Raw genomic sequence first — 27,609 nt, forward strand, 5'->3', positions numbered from 1 at the left:
TTATGGTAAGCACAAGGAAGGCGGGTTTTTAATATATTCTTTGTACATCTCTATGGGCTTTATACCAACATACAGTACCTATACTTGTACATTAAGGAATTGTTTTTGAATGCTTTATGTATAACAGGGCCACAGAGCATAAAAGGATTGTAAATCATCTGCTGAGTCCCCAGCCACAGAGTATTTATCTTATAAGCAGCTAGGTCTTGTTGGATCCTTGTATAGTATCAGATTTGTGTCCACTCATCTGGAACATTCTCCTCATTTGTTACTGATCTACAGGTGCTGTCATAGTTCACAACAGCAAAGGCCATAGTTTCTTCAACATCCTCGATCAATTTAGAGGGGAAAATAGTGGCTTATATTCTGTCTTTAAGATCAGTCAGTAAAAGTACATGGGTTTGGAGTTTTATGTTGGAGTGTTGTTTTTCTCACTTCACTTTTCATTGTAATTTAGCACTGTTTAGAAATAAGGAAGTTGCAAGATGTTTCCAGAGCAATTGAGGTTTCCCTGCTGCAGCTTCAATACTTGTGATTGTGGAGACATTGATATGTTGCCACTGCTTTTTCCTATAGTGACATCTCAGCAAGCTCAAAGATGAAATGTAAATTCTTAGTCTCCCATGGGTATGCATGTCAAAGTCAATTTTGAGTTTCTTTCCTTGCATTCTTTGCCTCAGATTTACTCAAAGGCAATATCCAACAGAAAGAATGTCTAATGCCACCTTCTATTAAAATGCAGTGGAGTCTATTTCAGTTACTACTTTTGCTTTGTACTTTTAAGGAAAGCATTAATATTTTTTTTGGTTTTGAAAAAATATGTTTCTCCAGCTAGAGGATTTTTAGTGTTATCAGGTTGTATGTTTGTGTCTGTATACATCATATGTATGCCTATTTATAGAAATCCCTGTGGGTATCTGTAGAGGAATAGTTATGGAGCTGTCTTTGACATATATGTGGTGGCAACCTTGCTGTTTCTCTGTATTAGTTATTAAACACAGACTGTCAATCTGTTGGTGCAGTTTGAAAGCACAGGTATTTTGCTCTCTTGTTTACCAGCTCTCCACAGAAATGGTTAGCTCTAGTGCCTATGCTTCTCACACCTGGTCACAGTTGCCTAAATCTGGACTTAGAAGTTGTCATGGTGTGTTGTCACTATCCTTAGCAAGATAGTGGAATCAACAACCCCTGTTAACTAATGGGGAGCTCAGATTTCAAGTATTCTCATGTAGTTGTTGCCATTTTATTGTCAGACTGTCAGTCCCAACAACTTCTTAATAGAGTTCCTCTTCACTGCCCAGGGCAACTAGATGTGGAGATTTTTAACTGCAGTGTAAAAGTATGATGTCTGCTGTTACTTCAGGGAACTGATAGTGAGTAACTTTGTTTCCATGCTGTTGTCCTTCATGCATGGTTATTTCACCTATATTGCCTCATATCTAACATAAACATGTTTAATTTCTATCTGCGTTTCCTTTTGTTTGCAGCTCAAGAAGTTCATAAGAACTCCAGAGATCCCTTCAAAGCATGTAAGAAACTGGGTCCCCAAGGTCCTGGAGCAGCGACGACAAGGCTTGGAGTTATACCTGCAGGTGGGTCATCTCGCAGCCCTGTTAAAGTAAAAGTACATCTATTTCCAGAGTGGTAGCATCCAAAGCATTAGAAGGTGAATTATGATGCTTTACTGATGGGCAATTTTAGAGATGGGAATGAATATTCAGTAATAAATTCCATCTATTTTTAATAAATAGAATTTCTATTGTCACCGTCATTGCTTTGAAAAATGCCTTGTGGTGTAGTTTCACTGCTGTTTTTCTGGTAACAAAGCCAGATGAAGGTGTTATCCAAACATGTTCCCAGTTAACTGCACCTGCAGCTGTAGTAGTGCGAGTCCTGTTTTATTGAAGGGGATCACAGAAATTGTGTGGTTCAAAACAATTGTTTTAGGAGGAATAAAAGAGTGACAATATTCTATTTTTACTCACATCAGCCATTTTCAGTTAATTTTAATTTTTTTTTCTGATTTTCATACAACTTTGTTTTGGACATAATGTCTTACACCCAAGGCACCAGTGTACCAATTTGTCTTATGCAGCTGATTTTGTTCAAAAGATACAGAGGTAATTTGGTTATAGCTTTAATTGCTGATGAACTGTAAAAGAACATTTCCCCCTGCTGGAAGAATTGGTCAGCTCGGGTACTTGTGCTATCCTGTACATTTAATTAACTCATCCTCTCTTCTATCACCACTGGCTGTCATAGGAACATGCAATGCTTTAGGTTGGGAGGGACTGCTGGACATCATCTGTTTAAAACAAGACAACCCTCTAGCTCATATCCATACTAATGTGCATACTAATTAAAAAAGAAGAAAAATCATTGATATTTTTGTAAGAGTCATTAATTTCTGTGTCTGCTAACAGAAAGCAGAACTAAGCATCAGCAAAATTTTTACTTTTAAATATTTAGAGCTTTGTTTTAGACAATGAAAAGTTCATTCTAAGATTTTCAGTTATCAGACATTTTTAATAGTGCCAAGCATTTTCCAAGACATAGTGTAGGAATGGGCTATGATTTCAGAACACATGATCAGTTTTTAATTTAACACCATGTATGTAAAATACTGCAAACATACTTTCAGGTGATACTACTGAGAGTTATTCTGGAAGAGCAGTTTGGCTACTACTGTCACCAGTCAGTGGTGGTACCAGTAACCAGCTACTTGTTCAGCTGATAAACTGTTATGAAGCCATGACAGTCATTAAGTGTTTTTATAAAACCAGCCAGAACCTCATGCAAAGATTGAGCAATTAGACAGACATCACATTCAAAGAATTTTTTGTGCAATGTTTCCATTTCTTACTGTTGAATTTTACACTCTGAAAACCTGTACAGGCAAGAGGTAACATGCCATGCAGATAACTGTCAAATACATCCTGTACCTGACATGGTCTAATCATGTTGGGTTCTTAATATATTTTTAATAAAGTAGTCTTCTATAGTTAAATACAGATAAAAATTTTGATGTAGAATGAGACTTGTTGAATCAGTCTTTACCAAGTAGTAAAAAAAGCAAGACATTCCCCTATCTAAGCCAGAAGGTGCTGCATTGCCAGGACCTTGTTACTTCTTTGTGACCTTTTCATGATGAGACCGCCCTTTTAAATCCTTTCAACACAGGTTGTTTGTTTCTTGGAGTGGATGGACAGGAGCTCAGAAACATTTCATTACATTTTTCTGAGGAATAGAAAAATTATTAATAAACCAAATATTGTTAAATTGTAAGATACTAAGAGTAATTTTCTTAAATTTGTCAGTGTCCACTGCCTGCTAATATTCATCAAATTATTTATGTTACTTATATTTTTAAAAGATTGAGTAGGGATTTTTTCTTGTTATAGTAGACCAATTTTCATGGAATTGGGAAAGATGGATTTATCTGGACTAGTTTTATGTGACTTTCATATTTTACAAGTTTTACTGGAATTTACAACTTTTGTTTTTAGTACTGTGAAACAATTGACCAGAAGCACTAATAGGCATAGCATTTCCACTGCTATACAGAGCCCTTATGAATACTGAGAACAGTCAAGTGACTGACAAGAGGAAAAAAGAATTGTGTTTAATTTATTGATGAGGAAACAGATGCAAAGATAAGTGAATGACAGAGTACAGCCTCAGACATTCAAGTGAATTAGTATGAAGGAATAAGCTATTGCTCTTCTACTGACCATGATAAATGTGTATGTGCATCATCTTAAACTACAGCACATAGGACTTAAATTGAGCTTAGGACCTAAATTAAGAAAATCATAGACTCAGAGAATATCCTGAGTTGGAAAGGACCCACAAGGATCATAGAGTCCAACTCTTAGCCCAGCATGGAACATCCCCAAGAGTCACACCATGTATCTGAGAGCACTGTCCAAATACTTCTTGAACTCTGTCAGGCTTGCTGTGACCACTTCCCTGGGAATACTGTTCCAGTGCCCAACCACCCTTTGGGTGAAGAACCTTTTCCTGATATCCAGCCTAAACCTCTCCTGACTCAGCTTCGTGCCATTTTCTTGAGTCCTGTCACTGGTCACAGGAGTGAAGAAATGCTCCCCTGCTTCCCCTCGTGAGGTGCTCAAGACTGCAATGAGGTCTCCCCTTAGTCTCTTCTATAAATCTCAAAATGCCTGTTACTGACATGGAGTAGCACTAAACCAGCTAATTACCCAGTGATGGCGATCAGCTGGGTAACTTTATAGTTACTTGTGTATTTAAGCTTGTAGCTTGCAATGCTGCAGAGATGAGAGTGCAGGTGGTTTTGATTTATAATTTGTAAAATAAATCACTGGGTTATGCTACTGCTGATAAAAATCTGTGATTGTACTTCTAGATTTCAGCAAGATTAGAACTTAGATAAAATTTGTTTATGGTTCGAAGTATCTTCTCTTGATGTTTTTCCTGAAGAGTTTGGTGTTGACGAAAGGTAGAAGGTACAGATTTTAAGTAGCTGATTGTATAAGGAGCCTATAATTTGAGAAGGGCTTCCAGATGGACTGAAAGTCTGTAACTCCTGATAGTAGTGAACATGGAGAAATAAGTTTGCTTGAGAGTAGCTGAAGCTGAAGGTAAGTGTGGGAAATGACAGAGCAGATAATTAGCATTGTAGCTTCTGAATGGTGAGTGGTTGTCCAGGGTTTTTTTCATACACTAAATAATCTTGGAGAGACTGTTTATCACAAAGCAATACAGAAATAGAATGTGTTTTGGAAGAGTATTTAGAGGAGAAATAAATCCTGCAAAAAGCTCCCTCTTCCACAGTTACTTTGTACAATTTCAGTAAATCATCTTGTGGATGGACCAAGTGAACAGGTAGTTGGGAGTTTATTTTGGGCATTGAAGACATGGTTGGGATTCCTAAGGGTGGCACTGGAGGGACCTTATCAAATTGGTTATCGAAGCAGCTCTATTGTCAATCGGATCAGTATTTGTTACAAATAGATTTCATATGATGCACTCTTGGAGGAGCAGTTTTTACAGAGCTTATTTCCAGTGAATTGTTAATGGGGAAGAATTTGATCTAGCCACCTGCTTTCTACTGATTTGAAGTTAGGTCATATCCTTGTCCCAGTAAGCTGACACTGGATGTTATTGCCATCCAGTCTGTCTGCCCCAGGGACTTGGCCTTTGACAGGTCTGCCTTTTAAAGTTCAATAGAATAGATATTTTCTAGCCCCCTTGGGCAGAAGAAATCTCATCATTTGCTGATATCATCAGTCCAACAAGATAACAGGCATCGTTAACAGAATTCACTGTGAAGTGGCACCCTCACCATAGCATGACACAGTGTTGCTGCTGCTAGTCTTCACTGAAATTATTTGCTTATAGAGACAGATTTTGAAGGAGGCCCATATTTTTTATGAGCTTCAAGATAGTAACTCGTTTCACGTAGTCTGGGCGACCTGAAGAAATTCTTCTTGCGACTGGCAAGGCTCTAATGTAAAACAGTGTTGTAGACCGTCTGAAGTGCTTTGTATGTATGTAGGGTCTGTATGTACATATGTCTCTAAGCAGAGTTAATATGTAGAGCTAATATTTCTCTCTTGGCCGAGGTCAAGAAAACAAACTTGCCTTTTATTTATCCTTGAACTTTATACAAAGAGAGCAGTCCTGATTCCTGGTGATAAGATTGGTTAAAGTACTGCTTGGCTGTGAGATGTGAAGGCTTGATGAACTTGAGCATTCCAGCAGTTTCAGGAATCCAAATCTTAAAAATAAATTACGGCGTTTATGAAACTGGACTAGAGTTTTGTTTTCCATTTAAGGAAATAATCTGGAAATCTGAGTAGCACTTTGACCTATACTTCAGTATTCTTCAAAATGCAATTCTCTTTAAAAATATTTTAACTACCAATCCTTCCTGAAAAATATAAGTAAAACCATATCTGTTATGATTTCACTCTTAAGAACTTAGAATCCAATCCTATACTTCTCAGCTGTCTTAGTTTCCAGCAGGGTGGAGTTAGGAAAACAGTGAATGGAGTAATGAATAATGGTGTACTTGCTTTGCAAGTAAGTTCATCAGAAATAGAAAGAAAAGCAGCCATTATTATGTTGTATTTTCGTACTCTTTTTCAGGGAACAGTTCAACAGCAACTGAAAAAAAAAATGAAGACAAGTGGGCTATTTCTGTAGTTAGTGGCTGGAGAAGAAAAACTATTATACAGAATATTTGGCCCAGAGTGTCATTTCTTCATGGGCCATGGTGATTTTCTTTAATTACTTCAATAGGCATTGATACAGAATTCTTTTTAGTAATGTTCAAGTAAATAAATAAATAGCCTTTTCTGGCTGGACAGTGGATATGAACAAAACTTTGTACTATTTTCTTTTGGATTGATCTAGTTTTGTGATGTTGCTTCATAAAGGTTTTAGATTCAATTAAAAATACTGAGAGAATCTTTTTTGTTGATTTGGAAACTGTTGCAGAGCATTTTGGAACTAGTACAGTATTTCTTATTGCAACTGAGGATAAGAATCCTGTGCTTTCCTTGAGTGTCAGTCATTGCCTCTTTTTGGAACCATTCTGGAGACTGAGTTAACTTGATTTCTTGGGGGGTTTTATCTCATTGTGAAGAAAAAGATTTTTCTCAGTCACCTTGTGGGTGACAAGAAGAAATGCAAACTTAGCTGTTTATACCTTTGTCCATTGTCAAGAAGGCTGCAGATGTCTCTGGTCTAAGAGGAGCCATTTTGACTCCTGATGCCAGTCTGAAAGTACTCCACAGAGTGTGTGTGCTAGAGGTTTGCCTTTCAGTGGCCTAATACTCCTGTTCTGCAACTGTAGCTGAAATCCTGCTTCACAGCCCTCTTGTCTAGGGTAGGATCAGAAAGTGGGGAAAAGAAATCCTTAGTGATATACATGGTTTTTCACTGTTTTCTCTTCTCTTTGTGAAGTGAAGGAAAAAATAGTCCACAGTAGTACATACAAGTTATCCTGAGCTCTGCTAGGCAGAACAAAAACTAGGACTTTCATATAATAACAGGGAGATCTTGATTTGTGACTTGTTTGAAGGTGGCATAGCTCTGTAGGATCAGAAGGAATCTGTAAGTGCTTTCTAAGTGGAACAGTTCTTGATGTACCATTTTCAGAATAAAAGAAGAAAAAACATCTGTAGAGGTACCAGTTTTTGAACCGGTGCCATTGGAGCTGTTTAGAAGTATTGAGATCTCTGTGTGTAATATGTGCACTTTTGTGAGACTTTTGTTTGCTTTGGCGCAATAAAAAATAAATCAAGTTGGTTGCTCTTTATTTCTGGAAATGCAATGGCAAAATGATCTTAGAACTATTCACTGATCATTCAGCTATTTATGTTCTCTTTCTATGCAGTTCACATTCATCACATTTATCCATTCTGTCAGTGTTAATATTCATTACAATTGTTCTTCCTTTATATTCTCAGAAATGCATTCTGTATCAAGCATTTAGTTATTCCCATATACCTCTGTACCATTTGCCAAAAGGTGTTGTAAATGCAAAATTTTGAGTTAGTTCAATTTGAAGACTGGAAAGGATTATGTAAGAGTAGTTTGTATCAAGCATAGAAGGTTCTCTATCTGGAGATAACTTTGGATGCTGCTAGAGTTTCAAAGAAAAATATCTGATATATTAGTCTTATTTATAGTCATCCTTGGTATCCATTTAGAGCCATTTTGGGATATAGGATACAATGCTAAATGGATCTTTGGTCTGAACTGTCATGACATTTCGGACATAATCCTTAAAATAATTAGACAAAATAATTAAATATACTTGTGTTTCAACTGGTTGTTAGATTTCTTTAAACATTAATGTGTTTTCAAGAACCAATCCCTGTATGTATCATGAGCAGTATCAGTATTCTGTTTCAGTAAAAGGAAAAAGAGTTAATCTAATGGCTGAGAAGACATGGTTGAATCCTTCATATATATATATGTATATATGTAAAATGAAGAGGTATGCATGTTAGATGCCACTGTGCAAAGCCACTTGTAAAAGCTAATGCCTTTTCAGACTAAATGCTTTACTCATGGGAGGTAGTTGGTTATATACTTAAAAGCTGAATTCAGAGGTTGAAATTTTAAGCTATAAAACATCTGTGCAAATTATGGGCCTGTTTTTGTTTTTCTCCACCTTAGTCTGTGCATGCCTGACCTGTGGGTTTTTTCCCACTACGCTTCTGTTTGATCATTCCCCATATCTGAGAGCAGGAGCTGGATAGAAATCACTTAGACTTCCTCATGTCATTCATTAAGCACCACAAAGGTTTCTGCAGAGGCACTCCTTCCATTTGTCCTATGTGCACCTTCACTGTTGGGATCCATTTCTAACTAATTTAAGACCAAATTGGCTTATTTGCAGAAAAAAAAATCCCATCAAGTCCAGAACAGATGTTTATCTTCCTGATTGCTGTTTCTGGAAACCAGTTTTATTTAAATGCAGATGAATACACTGGAAAGAGTCTTGCGTTAGAAAGTTGCAAGTGAAAGTTTGATTTGTTGAAATATGATTTAACTGATGTTTTATGGGAAGTCTGTTGAATCACCCACTTCTATTAATCACATTGAAAATTCTATTATCCAAAATTATTCAGTGTCTTCCTTCTCTGGTTCCACTTAGTCTGCAGTAATCAAGGTTGAATTGTACCTGTGAGGAGTTCTAAAAGCAATAGTATGATAAGTATAAAAAGACAAAATGTTCTTTGTCCTCATTAAAGATTGTGAGCAGAGTGTTAAATAATATGAATGGCTTGGATTGTCAGTACTTAACAGTACTTTCCTAGTACAAGTGATTTTATTGATCGATACAGTCTCAATGTAACAGGGCAGATTATTCTACTGATTTTATCGAAACCTTAACAAAGTTTGTTAGTGTACCACATATCTTTAAATAGATCTAGATGATGATGTAGATTAAGAAAAGCAGACCACCATCCATCTTTTTTTGATCGGTTAATAACTTAAATCCATCATTGCTGCTACCAGCTTTTTTAAGATTCTGTTGTGCATATGTGTTTCTTTGGTGGTACAGATACATAGCTGGTTTCAGATGGCTGTAGATTTTAAAGAAGTGTTCCTGACACATGCAGGATTGCATATTTGTTAAGAGGAAGCAGAAAGCAAAAGAAAACAGGGAAGCAAAATAAACGTGTAGATAATTTAAAGGAGAGCCATTTATAAAGATTGTTTGTCTGCAGAGATGTTTCCTGAAGAAATATTCGAAGCATTTTTCAAACATGCTTAGAAAATTACTTGGTTTATGTTTTAAGAGGTTGGGTTTTTTTTGCTTTTCAAGTGTTGTTGTGTTGTGACTTACAATTCATATTTTTTTTCTTCATCTTCAGTAATCAGTTTGGTTTTGCTGTATAGAATTGTGCTACATGAACTTCTTCCTCATTGTACTCTTATATTTTAGAGCTTATCAAAATAAACTTTACACAGTTAAATGCAGAATTTACATTGGAAGTCATGATAGGTTTAGAAACCATATCTAAGTGCTTGCTCTCTTTTCATTATACCATGTATCATAATGATATCGTACGACGTACTTATGCACAAGTTAATACGAACATCAAACTGTCCTAATTGTGCATTTCTGTACAGTAAGAAATGGTCTCTGTCATGACCGGCATATGCACAGAAAAACTGTAAGATATTTTAAGAGAAGGGAGATAGAAATTAAATTATCTGTCTAAGAAGTCACAGTCCACTAAAGCAGAACTGGGGATATTAAAACTCAGGTGCTGGCGCACTGCTATCATCTGCTGATGACCAGCTATTCTAATAGCCGTAAGTCCTTCTAGAGCCATATAAAGTATGAGATACTTATTTCATTTAGCCATGATAAAAGAAAAAATTGTTACCTTCCTTATCCTGGATGCTGCTCTTCATTTGATGTGTAGGCATTAAATTTTGCTTTTCCTTACTATTTAACAGATTTGTTTTAACTTCTCTGGGGAAGGCAGAGGGAAGTCAAAACCTTTTGTCCATTATAACAAAGAAGGAAGGAGGGAACTGTAATTCCAGCAGAGTCTTATTATTATCACCTGAATTAGAGTAGGAAGACTCAAGTTTCCCCCATCTTTTTAATCAATCTATAGCATTTTAAACACAGTTTCAGTTCCTATTCTGTGTTGGTTTACATAAGGTAATTCTTATATTTTGGTATACATATTACTGTTCCTTTTTTAAATTGAACTTTCAAGGCAAGTTAAATCTTAGGGACTTTTTCTTCAAAAAATATTCTATAAAGTTACTTCATGAATTACCAACGAAGGGAAAAACTTTTTTTCTAGTGAAAGAGTACTTTATTATTGCCTGTGTATTGTAGCACAGTGTGTTTTGTTAAGGTTGTTTAGTAGTGTACAGTAGCGTGTAATTTAGACCTCAATTTCCAAATCATTGATTTTATGCAATCTGGTAGTATTGTTCTGCATACACTCTGTAGGAGTGAAGATCAACCATTAATATTCTTTACGCACTTATCAGTTGAACATGAGGGCCAGTTCATGAAGGACTGAACAGTTAAGTCTTTGCAGCAGGATTTGAATGTGCACATATGGCACAGGCCACACTTGGAGGCCAGAGAAAGAAAACAAAATATGGGGTATATGCTGAACCAACCATTCTGTACTTTGGATGAAGAACTCATTCTGGAGGGAGGAATGAGTATAGGATCATGCTACATATGTAACCAACGTTAAATAAATTCTTATACATAGTGTAGCTTGACTGTAGTGTGCCATAACTTTGTCTAACATTGTATCATTTAGCATAGACCGTTCTGAAGGGAAAGAAAAACAACCACCTGTGGAACTAATCACAGGGTTTTACCAGAAAGATACTGAAATAAATAAGTCTAGACCTTTCGCTTTAGAGTTGTTGAAAGAAAAAAGCATAGGAATAGAAAAATTCTTTGCAAGAAGGGCTGCTTAAGCAGGAAGTAAGAGCTTTTGTCAGTAGCTGGGAGAGGTGAGCAGAGGAGGAGACAACTAGTGACTAATCTTCCTCAGATAGGTTGTGGAAAGGTGGTCACTGAGCCTTCTTTGGTTCTGCTGCAAATTGGACTATCCTGCATTAGATATAATTCCCATGGATATGTGTGTGTGTGCTGCCTTTTCTTGGCATTTATGCAATCTTGCATCACTCCTTTCTGAAAGATACACTGAAGGATTTCAGAATGAACTAAGGGGAGAAGGTCCTGTGCTTGTGGGTAGCCAAGGAGAGTAATAAATGCTTATTATCTTCTCTAATGTTGTCTATCTCCACACACATCACCAATGATTGTCTTTATTTTTCTTTTCACCTGCTTGTTGTCTCTCTAATCCAAATATAATATAGATTTATGTAAGTATAAAAAAGCTTGTTTTGCACTAAAGCCATTCATTGTAGAACTTCTTGACTGAAACAGACTTGAATTTCTGTACAGGTACATTTACAAAAAAATACACATTACCAAATAATTCCTAAATTCATAACTCTGGTATGGGTTTTCCCTGACTTTTAAAACATGGACATTAAAATAAAAAACTATTTGTAGAGTTGCTTATGATAAATACTGTGAATTCTATATAAGAAAATCTTCAAGAAGTATTCATGTAAAAATTGAGGTTTGTGGTGCAGTTTCTTCTTTCTAATTTCTCATCATTATCATTGTCTTTATCTAATACACTTTTTCTTCTGCAGATGAAAAAACTTTGCAGAAACAAAGCATGAAGTAGAACCTTTAATTTCATTAGGCATGTCGTAACTGGTGAAGATTAATGTATATATCTCTTGCTAATTCTTTTCAATTACTCAGTTCATATAAATTCCCAAACCTTGTTAATTATGCTGAAGTCAGGTGGTAATTTTTTAACAGTATTTCCACAGCAAGGGAATTTTCCTGGTCTAACCTTGCCCTCCTGTAGAAACTCTCAGCAGATTAGGCATTCTGACTCTAGTCCATTCGTTTTCAGCACAAGCCTAATTGCTGCCGACTGCCTGCCACAGGTACCCTGGTTATCGTACATTTAAGGGACGCAGGTTCTTCTGAGAACAAATAAGGAAAGATTAATTGTTTGTTTTGTTTCATCCCAAGAGAAATGTGGGAGCTTAATCAAGAAAAATAATTTCTTCTGTTGATTTGGCTTATTTGTGGAAAGGGATAATTGTATAAAGGCAGGCATAGAGCTATGCATTTTGAAAGAAATTTTGCCATTTACCTACTTGTGAGGCAGAGATACAGCAAAATGAATGTAACACAGCATTGGAATTGATGGGGATGGTTCACATTTCTCATAGTAAGTAATTTGGCTGCTGGGCTTTTATTTGAACCAATATTGCTAGGTGGTGTTGTCATTTGTTTTGTCTTTTTCTTTGGATATCTAATCAAGGAGACAATAGTAGGGGGAAAAACGCTTTTCCAAATTGTCCTTAATTGCTAGAGCACAAAGTGAGCTAAGCACTCAGGTATTTCCAATTAAAAAACTTGTTTCCAGCAAGCACCATTAAATCTATCTTTCCCAGTCTGATAAATAAGCTATCAAAGAGTGGAACAGATTAATTGAGAGCAATTAGTTCAAAGCTCAGTATAACAGTCAGAGTGAACCAGCATTATCAATGAATGCAAATTTTACATAAAGCAGTAAAGAAGCACTGAAGCAACAAAATAGAGTTGAGAGTAGCCACTAAGCACAAAGGAAAATTTTATCTGTGATATGGAAATAAAAGACATGGGAATATCACAGATCCTACAATTCAGAGCCGATCGCAAAATTTACTTCAATTGCATCTAAAGCATAAGAAAGCCCTGTGTATACTACAGCATTATGTTTGTAGATCTGGTAATCTCTCAGTGTGCTTTGCTTAGGGTAACAATCAGTAGCCCCTGTGTCTGATATAGACTTAGCCTAGTGCACTGGATTTTGATTCCTCTTTAAGGTGGTGTCCCTAGTGATATGTATGCAGACCTTTTTGATTGGTGTTTCTTTCTTCCATCTGTCTGTGCAGGCTAAATTGCATTGCTCCATATGATGTAAACATCATTCTGCATGTGAGTCCTCCATGTATTTCTCTTAACGACAAAACAGAAAAACCACCAGGATTCTCAAATCCTTAAGTTCTCACCCTTTGCCTTTTGAAACTGTGTGCATCAGCCTGAGGAGAAAGCCTCTTTTGTCCCCTTAGATATTGAAATAAACTTAGAGGCTCTGAGTAGTAATATGTTCAAAAAAGTATTATATGTTGGTACTGTTGTTGATACATGTTGGGTATATTCTGCTTTGGAGTAACGTACTTCATCAGGAAAGCAGGAGAGCATACATATAAACTGTTTCACACTAAAGAGACTAATTTCTAAGTTAGTTTTTACAGAACTACCTTGGTTAGGTAAGTTATATTGCTGCGTAAATTGACAGCACAAATAACCAGCTGCCACAACTTTTAAAACTGTTCTTAGAATGTCAGTTTGTGTGGTGCATCTCTGGCCTTTACAGCAGCAATGTGGCTGGAGTCTGCTTTTGTAGAATTACAGTTTTAAAATGGTTAGATAAAAATCTGATTTCTTATGCTGTTGCAACCCACTGGGTATGTCTATTCGAGGAAAATGAAAAGGTCAGTGATAACTTTCCCAATAAAACCTTCTGAGAAAATGTCAGTCCAGTTATGTGTGTGTAACTGGGGGAGTTCATCCTCCATTTTTTGAGTTTCATATTTTTTATTTCTAGAATATCATCATCATTAGAGAAATTCAGCATTTATGACTGTAATAGTGTGGTGTCATATCAGCTCATGAACATACATGCTTTAACAGACACAGCACTTTGAACACAGGTAATTTATGGTATTTGTGTCCCTTGTGTCCTGCCGAGTCACTAGGAGATCACAATTGTATTCTGAGTAACTGTGGTTTTCCGAGCAGCTTCCCTGTAATGCTGGCTTCTGAAGTATATTCGAAATATACTTCAGAAATCAAGAGGAGATTAAACAAGTGAAACTTCTAGTTTCTCCAAATGTCAAGGCAACCAGATCTCCAAGTGAGCTGGTTCAGTGGAGAAGGTTCCTCATATAACATTTCAGAAGCACTCATAAAGCCACAGGAGATTACAGCAGAGTGAAGCCCATGCACAGGCTTCAGAGTCTACATCTTGCATCTTGCCAGCATTTAAGCTACCATCTCCACATTATCCCATCAGATGTTTCTCTGGGTATTTGGACTCAACCAATGATACGTGCTAATAGTTTTGAACAGCAGCAGTTGTGTAACTTCAGGATTGAGCAGCAGTTTGTGGTTTTGTAATGATACTCTATTTATATGCCATTCAATAGTGCTTACCTGCTTCACAGGTGGATTTTTTTATTATTACTCAAATTCAGGCAGGTTTAATTATGTGACCTGAATTAGTTATCCAACTTTAAATGCTGGAATCATGAGGACATGTACTGCAGGAGTGATATAGCATAATATATTTCGGCTTTTTTTGCAATATTGGAAATAAAGATTACTGGGTTTTGTGGTGAATTTGCCTATAATGTTGTAGGAGGCTCATGATAACTGTGGTCCAATGCAGATACTCAGGAACAGTATTCATGTAAAAGTAGAGACAGCATGTCTGTGAAGAGGTCCAGCAGCCAGACCTGACAAACAAAATTTAGTGTGGCGGGAAAAAAAAGAAAATCAAAATTCCTCTCATTTGGTCAATTGCTTTTGCCCAGTTTTACAAAGTGGTGATGTTCACCAAGGAAGTCAGAAGCCCATCATGAGATGGGACAGGTGGAGAAGCTGAGTTTGTTAATGTGTAGTTGGAGGCATGTAAATTATTTTTCCTGTAGTATGTTTACTAGTTATAACTACCATATTACCCTCTTTATGGCATAGTAGATTATTTCAGATTCTTTCAACTACCCATCTTCATCCATTTCTTGTTTTGTTTTTGTCCCCTGAAATTTAATTTTGTCTCTTTGACTGGTTTATTCAATCTACATATCAGTCATAGTGTTGTCTTCCGATGGTCATAGGTTAAAGATCATCTCATTGGCGAGTCAATAGAGAATGCTTTGAATTTGGGGCACTCCTTCCTTAGACATACTTGCACTAATGACATACTCAGTTTCATTTGTTCATAATGGAGTCTAGGGTCTGATTAAGCTCTCTGTACCACAGTGTTATAGTACTGTTCTGTCTTTTCATTGAAGCACCAAGAAATGTGACTTAAATAACAATTTAACCTTAGCTTCAGAGGCCAAGGCTTTCTTGTATGGTAAACCAGGGCTTTTAGAGTCAGAATAACGACTGGGAGGGAGGGGTGTAGCACAAGCTTTTTTGCAAATTCTTGCATGGGAAACCCAAAGACCAAATAGTTGTGTCCAAATGAATAATAAAAGTAAAGAATATTGCTATCTCAAAATGCCAGTATACATGTTTCATAAATCCATGATTCTCATTTTCAACCCCAGTATGGAGTTTACTGACCATAGTAAGTATTTCTCTGGTTTGTGAGTGAGGAACATCAAGCAATTGCCAGTTGTGAAATGACATCAGAAATATGAGATTTATAGAGAGCAGCTTGGCATTCTGCCAGTTATTTTAATGTTATGATAATTTTTACCAGAAATACAGATAGATATTTAGCTTCTGTTAACATGCTAAATTGCAAGCTCACTTCTCCATCCTGGAGAAGTAATCCCTCTTTTAATAACAAGAATGTGGAGAGGTTTTAGCCAAAACAGAACATTGTCTGCAGAATTGTTATGCTGTGACAAATGCAGCTCTCCAGCTGATGCTGCTTGTCTGCCATCAGTACAGAAAAGGTAAATAAGCATTCACTGACCAATTTAGGATGGTCTCTTTTCAAAAGTAATTGCACTGTTCCTCACCTTTATCAAGGACTCCCTTTCTAGTGAGTTTTGGGAGGGAGAAGTGTCAAGGAACAGAACCATAATGAAGTACCTGCAATGTAGCAAGGATTACATTGCTCTGTTAATTCTGTAGAAACTTGTCAGTTTGCCACCCAAATAAATGCCTAGACTGTGTAAAACATGGAGCAGGGTGACCTCTAGAAGAAAAATCAATGGCAATTCATATTTCATATGTCTATAATTGCTTGTGAGAGAGCATGGCAGCAGTTTGTTTATAGAGGAGTTCGTTTTACCAGGGATTGTTTCCTGAATTTTGCTCTTTCCAGTGGTGATGCCTCTCATGGACTGTGAATCACAGCTAGACACAGCATTAGACAAGTTTTATTAGTGGTGATTTTTTATTATTGTTTTCACATTACTGTCTTTGGAATTGCCACACTGTGTTTTGTTTGAACCAGTACACTAATATATAGGTACATGTAAATTCTGTTCACAACTGTTTCCTTGAAAGACCCCTGAAGCTGTTTTTTACCTTATTTTTTAGTGGGCAAGGTTTTATTCTCGATGAAGGTATCCATTTGCTAGTATTTTAATCATCAAACTGAATCCACTGTGTGGCCTTAATTTTTAAGCAATTTGTCAGAGAAGCAAGGCATTCTCACAGTCAGCTAATTTAAAGATAGAATTTTGAAAATATCATTTTTCCCCCTGCTTTGCTTTGTTTCGTTTTTTTTTTTTTAAGAAGCTGTTATAAGATTTGTATCCCCACTGAGGACTGAGATGTCATAGGGATAGAGAAAATGCCGCTTACTTTATGGATTACTGTTAGGTCAACAAAACTTTGGCAGCATTGATTAACTTGACAGTGAGTACAGCAGTACATTTATCACTTATGGCTGTGCTGTAGAAAATCTAATAAGAGGCAAACAATTCCCTTTAGAGCAGTAACAGGTTCACTGTGGCCAACGGTGCATGCACTGGAAATTTCTGACTTTAAATTATACCCTTGCTGCTAGTTGGGTCATTGACTCCAAGCTACTGCACTTTCAGTACTATGTTCTGTATTATTAATTTGATCAAAATTGTTTTGGCTTCTATAAATATGTTGAAACCATATATTGGCATTCATATAAACTCATAAGCATTTTTGAAGAAGGGGTGCAGAGGGATCATGATCGAAGCTGCATTATGTAGCAGGGGCAGCGGTCTGTTCTAACTACAGATGTTTGGGGTCTTACAAGGTTATAAAAGACAAATTTTGAACTGTTGTTTACAAATCTGCCTCTAATTCACAGATTTACATAAACCCCAAACCCAAACCAATCTTACATTAATTATGTTTCATTGGTTGGTTAGAAGAACTTTTTCTGTATGTACAAATACATTTTTTTTAATTACCAGTAATTATCTTAAAACGTCTATACAAGTTGATTCATAGATATGCTCTTCCAGTTGTCTTGGGTCTGCAAGAATTATGAGAACTGAACCATGAACAAGAGATTTCTTTCCTTTCTTGTGTGGAAGTGCTGCTACTTAGTTCTAATCTTAACATGAAATTGGGTTTTATTCAGCATTGCTTGGTTTTACTTTAATAAATCTTTTCTCAAAGTCCATGGCCAGTACATTGGGAAGTGTCTTTGCACTGCAAATATAAAGAAAAAAAGGAGGGTTTTGTTTGGTTTTGTTTGGTTTTTTAAGTATTGTACTGATTAGTTCTCTTAAATGGAAGCCCTGTATAAGATCTTCTACAGAAGAATACCAAGCTTTTTTTCATTTCACAAAAGTGGAAGTATATAAAAGCCACATATCCAAATAATTATGTTCTTAGAAAGAGTCAGGAAAGAAGATTGAAAAAAGGCAGCGTTAAGTGCAGACCAGAACATATAGTGTGCAATTTGTTATGGCTTTGTGATACCATCTGCAAAATTCCTGTTCAAAAGAGAGTAGGTTTGGGTTTTTTACTATTAAGATACTTGACTCACTAGAGGAGCGAGCCTTTGTGAGTAGCAACTATTTTTCAGGTATTTTGTGTTATTTTAAGAAACTGTTTAAATTGGAGATTTTTTCCTGCAATATCTCTAAAAATGATGTTATTTTCTCTGTTGGGAGAGAAGTACTCTACTTGAATCAACTGTCAGGAGGCTTATTGTAATAAGGCACTTTGTGGTCTGACTAAAAGAAACACAGTGCAAAAGAGAAATTCCCATAGCAGTTTGTTGTTAACAGGAAAACTGAGTTCACCTGAAACATAAATACATTGAAAACTGAGGCTTAATAAGGTAGAGCAGCTTCAAAAGGAAGCAAATAAGTGTGGTTGTCCAAAGTCTGTCTTGTAAGGACTACAATTTAACCAAATATCTATGTTAATGATAGAATAGCTCTATCAACAGCATAACAGCAGATTCTTTGCAGCAAAGGATCAAGCAAGTTGGCATTAGTACCCTTTGCACAGGTAGGGGGAAAGTACAATTAAAATAGTGATTCCTGTTTAACTTTTTTTTTTTTAAATTTACAGGATAGAAGTTGTGTTTCTCACTCTCTTGCTGCTTTTTATAGATAACAACACACATTTCTACACTTTCTCCTGGGTTCATACAATAAAGGAGTTACCTACTGCCTGCCTTACTGAACAGAGACCTGGTATTGATTACCTATCACACTGGCATCAGAACTACTCTTAGGATTCAATTTTTTTGTTGTTTTGCATATTTTATTGATCAAAAGTGGTAAATGAGCATCAAGCGTGCAAGAAGACGATGAATTGTTTACTTGCATAAAATAACCTTTCAATAAGGGAAGATGCATTGCTCTCACTTTTGGTGCTGTTCTGCTGCCCGAAGCAGATGGCATTCAGCTGCTATTGATTTGCTCCTATAGTTACAGAGCAGCATGTAACAAGGCATACTCATTTCTCCGAAAGAGAGGTGAGGTTTTTTTGCCAGCGTGGCAGGAGTGAAAAAGGAAGGATGGAGGGTTTGGAGGATGGTTTTGGAGTTCCAATTTTTTTGCAAGACAAAGCATGGAAAAGCTTGCAACTCCCTGCAAACAAAAAGCAGTGTTTGTGTGTTTGCAGAGAAGGTGAGTTACTTTGTCCAGTTCTAGCACTTCTGGTAACTTTAATTCACAATACAGATTGAATCTGTGACCAAGCAGCTACTTAGGATTGTAAAAAGCAGCCAGAATTTAGTGTCACAAACTCCACAAGTCTTAGCTGCTATGTTTCTTTAATTATGCCTCTTTTTTCCGACCTCTGTAAAGACTGTTGATTCATTAGCCAGACAGAGTCATACTGCAGTATGTGGGGCTTGATTCTGCAACCACTTTATTTCACTGAAGAATACAGAATTTAATAATTTGCTGCTGGATCTCTTCTATAATGGGAGACACACATACAGTGCTTTCTCTGAAAGTTTATGTGGAGGGATATTTAATGCAGAATTTTGTCATGAACAAGATCTTTAATTGTTTGGCAGGTCTGAATGAAATGCATATAGAAATATGATAGAAGAGGGTTTCAGCAAATAGCGTATAGGCATATTTGTTCCAAAACAAAACATTTTAGATAATTTAAAGTCTTATTTCTGGAAGAGTGGTCTAGTGGGTGGTACTGAGGAGCAGGGTGCAGTCCTCAATCAGGCTGTTTTAACAGAGAAATAACACATCTGTCAAGATCCACAAGTGTGGTAGTGTGAGAGTTCACAAATTCAGACTCTTGATGACAAAACTGGACCAGTTAAGTGTTTTGACAACACATATTAAAGCCTTTCTTGGACACCTCACTGTTCTGCAGTGACTCTTACTGCCAGAAATGCTTACTGTTATTTTTGAACAGTCTTGAATATCTTCCTGCTCTTATGTTATTTGGGAAAATAAAATAATTTACTCCATTATGACTGCCCTGCTGTCCTCCATGGTCTTTATGTGGTGTTCCTTTTTTAATGAAAATAATGATTGAGATATGACCCCTGGCAAAACATTGTCACAGTGGAGTTTGTAGTTAGTTATTTATCAAGAATTTAATTTAATCATGCATATTAGTGTCTGTTAAAAAATGTCCTACATCATCTATTCAAATTTCTGTTCCCTGACATTGGTTTCAACTTGCTTGTGTAATTTATGACATGCTGTCTAAGCTTTTTTAATATCCATATGCTTATGTGTCCCTATGTCTTGTTCATTTGTTCTGCTGCTTCTGTAGCATAAGCAGACTAGAAGAGACTATCTGAATCTTTGACTTTAACCTGTTGGGTTCAATCCAGAGGAGAGATTTCTTATGAGTGTTCTTCAAACAAACAGAGCTTGGTGATTTTTTCAGAAAACAGATTAATCAATGGCTAATGCTGTCAGCACAACATTTATCACATTGTTTCAAGCTGATTTCGTCTTGCTCTTCTGTGGGGCTAGGAAAATGTTTTAAACATAAGAATGTTTATAAACAGAAGTTAATATAAGGGAACATGAAAAAGTGCATGTTTTAAAACAGGGTTTTAAACACATCCATATTCTTGTTCTGTTCCTGTGGTATCTATCTATCCTGTTAGGACTGACGCCAGTTTTCTTCAGCCCCTCTCTCTCTGTCACTTCTGAATTTGTTAGTGGTCAAAACTTACTTTGTGCTTCTTTGCCATTTTATGTAAACAATTACCTCATTAACTACAGAATTAGAGTATCAGAGTAAATTGTTAGTGTATTAACCATTCAGGGGAAAAAAACTCAAAACAGTACCACATAGAAATTTTTACTTTCCTTTTGCTATTAAAGCTGGTTAAAATTTAAGTGAGCTTCAGAGTTTTCAAAATAAAGCTTAACAATTTCCTTGCAGTTACTCTTCCAACATTACAAAGTAGCTTAGAGTCCTTACTCAATGTCACATTTTGTGATGAAAGGACTACCAACACTCAAAACCAAAAAAATAAAAAAAAAACCTACCACCATATAAATCTAAATATATTTCATCAGCTATGTTACCCCCACTTTACCTCTGCAAAAATGACACAATTGAGTTCATTATCCCCAGGTGCAATGAATTCCCTGTGCTTTGTACATTCTCTTGTTTGGACTTTGGAGTGGGTGCCTGCTGCTTAGTCTAATTAGTTTCAAAGGGAATGCCGAGTCATTTCTCAAGACTCTACTCTGACCCAAAACATCTGACAAGAAAATACCAGAGGGACAAAATAAGAAATTATTGTAGAGTTGAATAGCATTTTTGTCACAGTACCTTGTGGAAAAAATGCAGATAAGGAAAGCATCCTCAGATGATTTCTAAATTTTTGTATCATATTTGCAAGAAATTGTCATTCTTGTGGAGAGCAAGACTTGTTTTCATAGATACCTTCCTCTGACTCTATCAGCCATCTGACTTTTTCCTTGTCCTTAGCAAAATCAGCAGAATGAGTTAGAGCTTTGGGAGATTTCCTATGAAGCTAAAAAGAAGTGAAAATACTATTGTAGCCCCCAGCATCTCAGACCTCCAATTACTAATATTCATTCTAAAGTCCACTATTGTTTTTAATGGTTTTTTCCAATATGCATCACTCAGAGCTGTATTCTCCTAACCTCTCTTTCAGGGCTTGTAACAACTTATTTATCTTCTCAAGGATCGTGACTGCTGAGTTTGCCTTAAAGCCTTTGGTGGGGGGTTTTGTCAAAAGCCTTTTAGTAATGAAAGTGGGCTTTATCTACAGGACCATCTTCATCTGTCCTTGTTGATGATGTAAGGTTTGAAACAGAGTCTCCTTTTTTGCAATATCTAATTCAGTAGCCATCTAACCAGCATCTCTGTTTCAATCACAGCAGCGTTATTCAGGTGTGTTATCCTTGTGCCCAATAATTCTGTTCTTTAGTGGAGTTATTACTAACTTCCTTGATGCAGGCATATCAGTTTCCAAATCCTCAGTTATCTCATGGAATTTTATTATTGTTGTTATTGTCGTTGTCATCATCATTATTGTGGTTTTTTTTTTAGTTCTCTAGTTCTAAAACGGCCACAAACAATGTGGTATACACCATTGTTAATTCAGAAAATCCATCACTTGAGTTCTCTTAGGCCCTTTGAAGAATATTGTGTGATCCTGCTGACTTGTTTCTGTAACAAACAAATACACTTCTGTGTATTTTATGACCTCCTGCTCGTGGCTTGGATGGACATAGTCTTTGCTGGATGGCTGAGCCCAGAGAGTGCAGGTGAATGGAGTTAGAACCAACTGGTGGCCAATCACTAGTGGTGTTCCCGGTGTTCCCCAGGGTCAGTCAGGGAGAGCTCTATTTACTATTTTTATCTGTGATCTGGCTGTGGGAATCAAGTGTACCTACCCTCTGTCAGTTTGTAGATCATCCCAAGTTGGGTGGGAGTGTTAAACTGCTAGAGGGTTGGAAGGATGTGCAGAGGGATCTGGTCAGGCTGGATTGATGTGCCAAGGCTGATTGTATGAGTTTCAATAACACCATCCCTGGAGATATTTAATAGACATGTAGATGTGGCAGTTAGGGACTTGATTTTTTGGTGGCCTTGACAGTGCTGGGTTAAGGGTTGAACTCAATAATCTTACAGAGCTTTTCCTACCTAAATGATTCTACAGTTCTAAGAAAGGGTTATTGCATACTAAGAAGACAGGGACATACACTAAACCATGATGTTTAAAAAAGGTTAGGACTTCCATATTTGGAAAAATTTAGAGGTGGCATTTCCAGTACCAGCTTATTCACCTTAAAATAAATGATGTAATTATGATTGTATTTAATTGCCTGATCAGATCATATTTCAAAGTTTTATTTCTTTTTCCCATGCAACCTTCTCCCTAGTGCACAAGGATCACAAGGATCAGCATAGAACGAGGGCAGCACCTGGCTGTGAGAGAAAACATAAACCTATCAGTTGCTTTCCAGGTGTTGTAGCTTGCAACTACATTTTTCATTCTTTTTTTTTTTTTGGTTGCTTTAGAGATCCCTTTCTTTAATGTTCCTCAAACTGTAACTCTGTAGACAACTATTGTCTCCTAAAGCTCTGAGGGCAGACAACAGAAACTTCCCGAGCTGGAAAAATTCATGAGCTTCTTGTGACGTGAATTGTGCTGTGTGCAGGTCTGATGGATTGTTTATATTTACAGTGTTTTATGAGAAAATTCTCGCATTTTACAGTGACAGTGTTGGTCTGAGGGGTTGTGTAAGATGACTCAGGTGCTGTGTGTCTCAGGTGGGAATGCTGGTGCTGTGTGACACTCCTGATGGAGCTTTTCCTGGGAGAAGGACAGGTAGAGAACATCGTGAGTGAGGCATCTTGCTTCCCCTGAATGTTGCTTGGTTTCTTCACCAGACCATACTTGCATTTAGTTCCTTTAAACTTTCAGAAAACTACTGCAACCTAGTGTTGTAATGTGATTATGTGTGGTTGCTTTTTTCTGCTGTTCTCTTGAGAAGACTTTTCCAAGCCTAACTACCTAATTCCTGTACCATCCTAGGATGTGTATTTTCTGGATCTTGATTGATACTGTACTATTGTCTAAGGTACTCCTGCACCTATTTGTTATCACCAACATTATTGACATGGTCTTAATTACTTGTTAATTGTCCATTGTCTTAGTGGTCCACTGACTTTTTAAAAAACGCTTCAATTCAGACATTTTTAAATCAACAGCTATTTTTCTGTCTGTCTTTAATGGATCTACTTCGTCTTTGTATTACTTTTCCCTGTTACTTATTTTTAAAAGTCATTCTTGTTCCTTCTAACTTTTTATAATATCATTAACTTGTCCTGCCCTTCTTCTTCTTTTCCTTTTGCTCTTTGATTTCTTCATTTCTCATCCAACTTTGTCTTAACCTTCAATCCTTTGAGCATTGTCTCAGGAAATTATATTGACTGCTTCCTTTCATTTTTATTTTTCAAAGGAACAGTAGTTGCACTTTGTTTCTGGTCTTTCAAGGGCTAGTCTCCTATTTTGCTGGAGGGATTCACTGTTTGCTCTCAGTCAAATTATGTTCTCAGTTTTCCAAGAAAAATTCAATATTTTATTTTTCACATCAGATGGATTATATTTTTACACTTAGCCTCAGGTCAGTCTACTCTGCACTTAGTTAAATATTAGTTAGAATTTTAAATATGTTCTTAATGAGCTTTCTAACTGAAGCATTCTCTGCCTTAAGACCTATGTGGTAGTATTTTTAAACAAAATGAGTAAATTCCTTTACAGTAGGTCTAGGGAGGGCTTAAGTAAAAATGTTGGTAAGTTATAGACACTGTCATGAATTTCTGCATACATATTTTCACTGATGATCCAGTAGTTGTTTAACCTATTGGGCTTCCCTTTCATCTAGTTAATTTATCCTCTGTCTAGCTTGAGAATGCTGTGCTAGATAGATTTGTCACTCATGAGATATCAGGTAAGTTTTAAGCTCACTGGAATTATTGCAAATTGATCTGCAAGTTGGTGCAGGAACTTTTGTACTATTCTCCAGTCTTGAGGTTCAGAGGTGCAGTTCACCTATTTTTCTTTTTTTTTTTTTAACTTTTGTGACTTTAACTTTCAGATTTGAGACAGAACTTCTGGATCGTCATGGGAAGTATTTTGGCTTATAATACCCACAGTCATTATTTGTTCCCTTTCAAGCTCCACTGTGTGGATGGCACTCTTTCTGTGGGCTTCCCTTTGATATCAGTGTGGCAGTGTTAGCTAGCTGGTGCTTCATATGGAGCATCACTTCTGTGACATTGTTTGTGTGTTTGCATGATTCTTATGTCTTCATACAGATTTTTAAGCATGTTTGATAACCTCATCCTTTCTTACAAATGTGAATATTTTTGGTAGTAATGGAAAGTGTAAAGTCTTTACTATGGCAACTTAGGCAACAACTTAGAAATAATTCTAGTTGATAACCTATAACAACATGTTCACTGAAGAACAGAATGAGTTTATTCATAGTTCTTCACATGGATAATATAAAACATGATTGTATTTCCTATTACTTTAAAAAAGAAAAAAAAAAGGAAGGCTTACTCTTGGAAGTACAATTGCTTTGTCTACTTGGTTTACAGTTAATGTGTTCTTTTGATAACCTTTTTATCATTTCATGGGACTGTGTAAAGCAGTTCAGGAAAAGGAGGTTAATAGAAGAATACAGACTCTAAAATGTTCTAAAAGATGCGGATTCTGGTCCCAGTGGAGACTGACACTCCAGCCCACTTACTGTAGCTGGAATGTATTGATTTCTTCTCCCCCATTTTAGCTGCACCACTGAAGTTGTGAGGCATCTTTTCCTGTGAAGAGAGGAAAAACTGTCATGAACTTTTTCACCCTAACAGAATTGCATTTCAAACTAAACCCGATTGAATGGAAAACTCTGTAAGGACCCTGTAACTCAGCTCCTCCCTCTCATTTCTACTTTCCAACAGCTGTTCCAACAACCATAAGAAAGTATGATAGAGGGCTGTAGAAATTGATTTTTAAATCTATTTCATTAAAAACAACAACAACAATAAAAAGATGTGAAAATGATGCATTCCTGTGGCATGATCTCCGAAGGTTAAGGAAGTGGTCTTGTTCAGGTTTTCAGAAAGATGTTCAGTTACTGTTCTAATTGGCTGATGAGTAGGTTTGGGCCTAACTAGAATGCCAGTGTTCGATTTAACAGTGTCCTCTGTGAAGATATGTCACCATTTACCCTGGGTTTAGTGACAATTTTCTAAAAAGGAAACTCGTGGGAAATCATTATGCTGTTTATATGTCTCCCTTGTTGGAGAGCATTATCCTGTGATATTTTAGAACTGTTTTCCACTGCATGATGGCATCTAGCTAAGGTTAAGGCAGAACAAGTCCCTTTGCAATTTTGTGACTATATTTTACTTACTGAAGGAGAAAAGATAACCAACAATTAAGTATATCAGATGTCACTGAAATAACATGTGCAACTAATCAATTGCATCTTTAGGGAACATAATTTTATAAAACTGATAAGATAGAAAAATTGGGGATTTAGTGATTTTTATTACATAATAATAATTGCATCCTTTCAATGAAAAAGACATTTCTGCTGATCTAAACATCAGGCTTTCCCTTGTGTTGTGTTGTGGGTTTTTTTCCTGAAGCACAGTGTAGTTCATTAAAGTGTGACAGTAACAGATAAATACCCTTTACAATTTTCTAGGAAAATATGGCACTTATACTCTTAGTTCAGCTGAAATCAATGAGTTGGAAAACGTATTTCTGGAGTCACTTCCCAAATCATTTGTTAGAGGTTAGGTTAGGTGTTTCAGTTTAGGAGGGTTTTTTTATTTATTGTAGGAAGGAAATAAACATGCTTCAGGGTTTTTTTTGCATAAATTAGTCTGCTTAGCACTCTGGGGTCCATATTTGGAACTCATTGCTATGATCTTGGTAGAATTTGAATGTAATAGAAATTCACATTATAATCAAACTAAGCATGAGTTTTTATTTCTTTGAAAATATTTATCTGAAGTTTCTAATGGCAGAGTAAACAAGGTAGTAGCCATAGCTATGAGCCAGCTCATATATTTCACTTGAACAGATGCTACAGTTGAACATATTACATCACGAGTTACAGACAGTGGTTGAGGGACTTTACCTGCTTGTTTCTTTCCTGCTCAGCTATCAGTTAATCAGGTTTGCAAATATGTATTTCTTACAAATTTTCACAAGTAAAAAATCTGTTGTGTTATGGGTTGTTCCAGATGAATTAAGCCAATTATGATAACATTTATTTTTTTTATTTAAGAGTATTTTAACAACTTAAATAGGAAGTTGAAAATGCTTACTTTTTTTCTAAACACCCACTTCAGGCCAGCACCAGAGATAGGAAATATATCTAGACAGACACACTTAATCCAGTTGACTGGGGTTTTTTTGTTGTTCCCAGGTCTTTTTTTTCTTTTCCTTTGGTTTCCACCATGTATTTTAAATGGCAAGAGTATGCTCTGGCCCTTTGTTGTATCAAAGGCAGTGAAGTCAAGCCAGAAGATAATTTACTCACATATTAGTATAATTAACTTGTACCTTTGTTTGTTTGTTTGTTTAAAGTGTATGTCACATTATGTTACATCAGTTGAAATATCCTCTTTTATTCAGTGCAGTCATTCCTGCCTTCATAAAATTCTAGAAATGACAAAATTCCCAGTTAACAGAGGTGACATACAAATACAGTGCAGTGCAAAATTGCCTTTTCTCCTCTGTATATTCTAAGTTTTCAAGTTTAGTGATCACCAAAGCAGCATTATTGACAACTAGCAAACTGTATGGCTTAGCATACTGAAACAGGTGCTGTTTGCTTACATCTTTTTGTGAAGTATATTTGGGCAGGCCAGGATTAGCAAGGCCTGGGTTGACTTGATACATGTTGTGAAATAAAAAAAATAAATAGAATGATATATTAATCTGGAGTGAGTGGAAGTGGAAACAAATAGGTTTGTAAGAGCTGTCAGGAGTTTTCCTTTTATTCAATGATGTATCCTTCTCTTCTTCCCTGTTCCATTCAGCAGCCTCAGCAGGCAGCTCAACTTTTGGAAGAAGCTGTCAGGAGGTGTAAGTATGAGGTTGCCTAGAAGCACCAGATGCCCTTAAACATCTTTATACAACTTTTTGTGGTTCATCATTGCATATAATTAGTACAATGGTTTTATTTGAGCCAATCATACACATTGTTATGCAATTCATGCACCCTCTGAATATGCATCCCTCTCAACCTCTTTTTTGTGCATAAGCTGAATGCAAAACAGGATAAATTTTGCAGCAGAAG

General features: G+C 36.4%; 1 protein-coding gene across 2 annotated transcripts in view; it reads left to right on the forward strand.

Annotated features, from left to right (window-relative positions):
• Positions 1–27,609, forward strand: part of SNX24 (sorting nexin 24) — an 89,686-nt gene that overhangs the window by 53,186 nt on the left and 8,891 nt on the right. For both annotated transcript variants that reach the window (XR_011699908.1, XM_071580180.1), the window contains exon 3: positions 1,488–1,592. Coding sequence is in view for 1 of the 2 variants with exons in the window: in XM_071580180.1 (XP_071436281.1) it covers positions 1,488–1,592 (105 nt within the window). In the remaining variant the exon portion in view is untranslated. The remainder of the gene's footprint in view (positions 1–1,487; positions 1,593–27,609) is intronic.

Source organism: Pithys albifrons, chromosome Z (genome assembly GCF_047495875.1).
Source record: "Pithys albifrons albifrons isolate INPA30051 chromosome Z, PitAlb_v1, whole genome shotgun sequence".
NCBI classification, from domain to species: domain Eukaryota; kingdom Metazoa; phylum Chordata; class Aves; order Passeriformes; family Thamnophilidae; genus Pithys; species Pithys albifrons.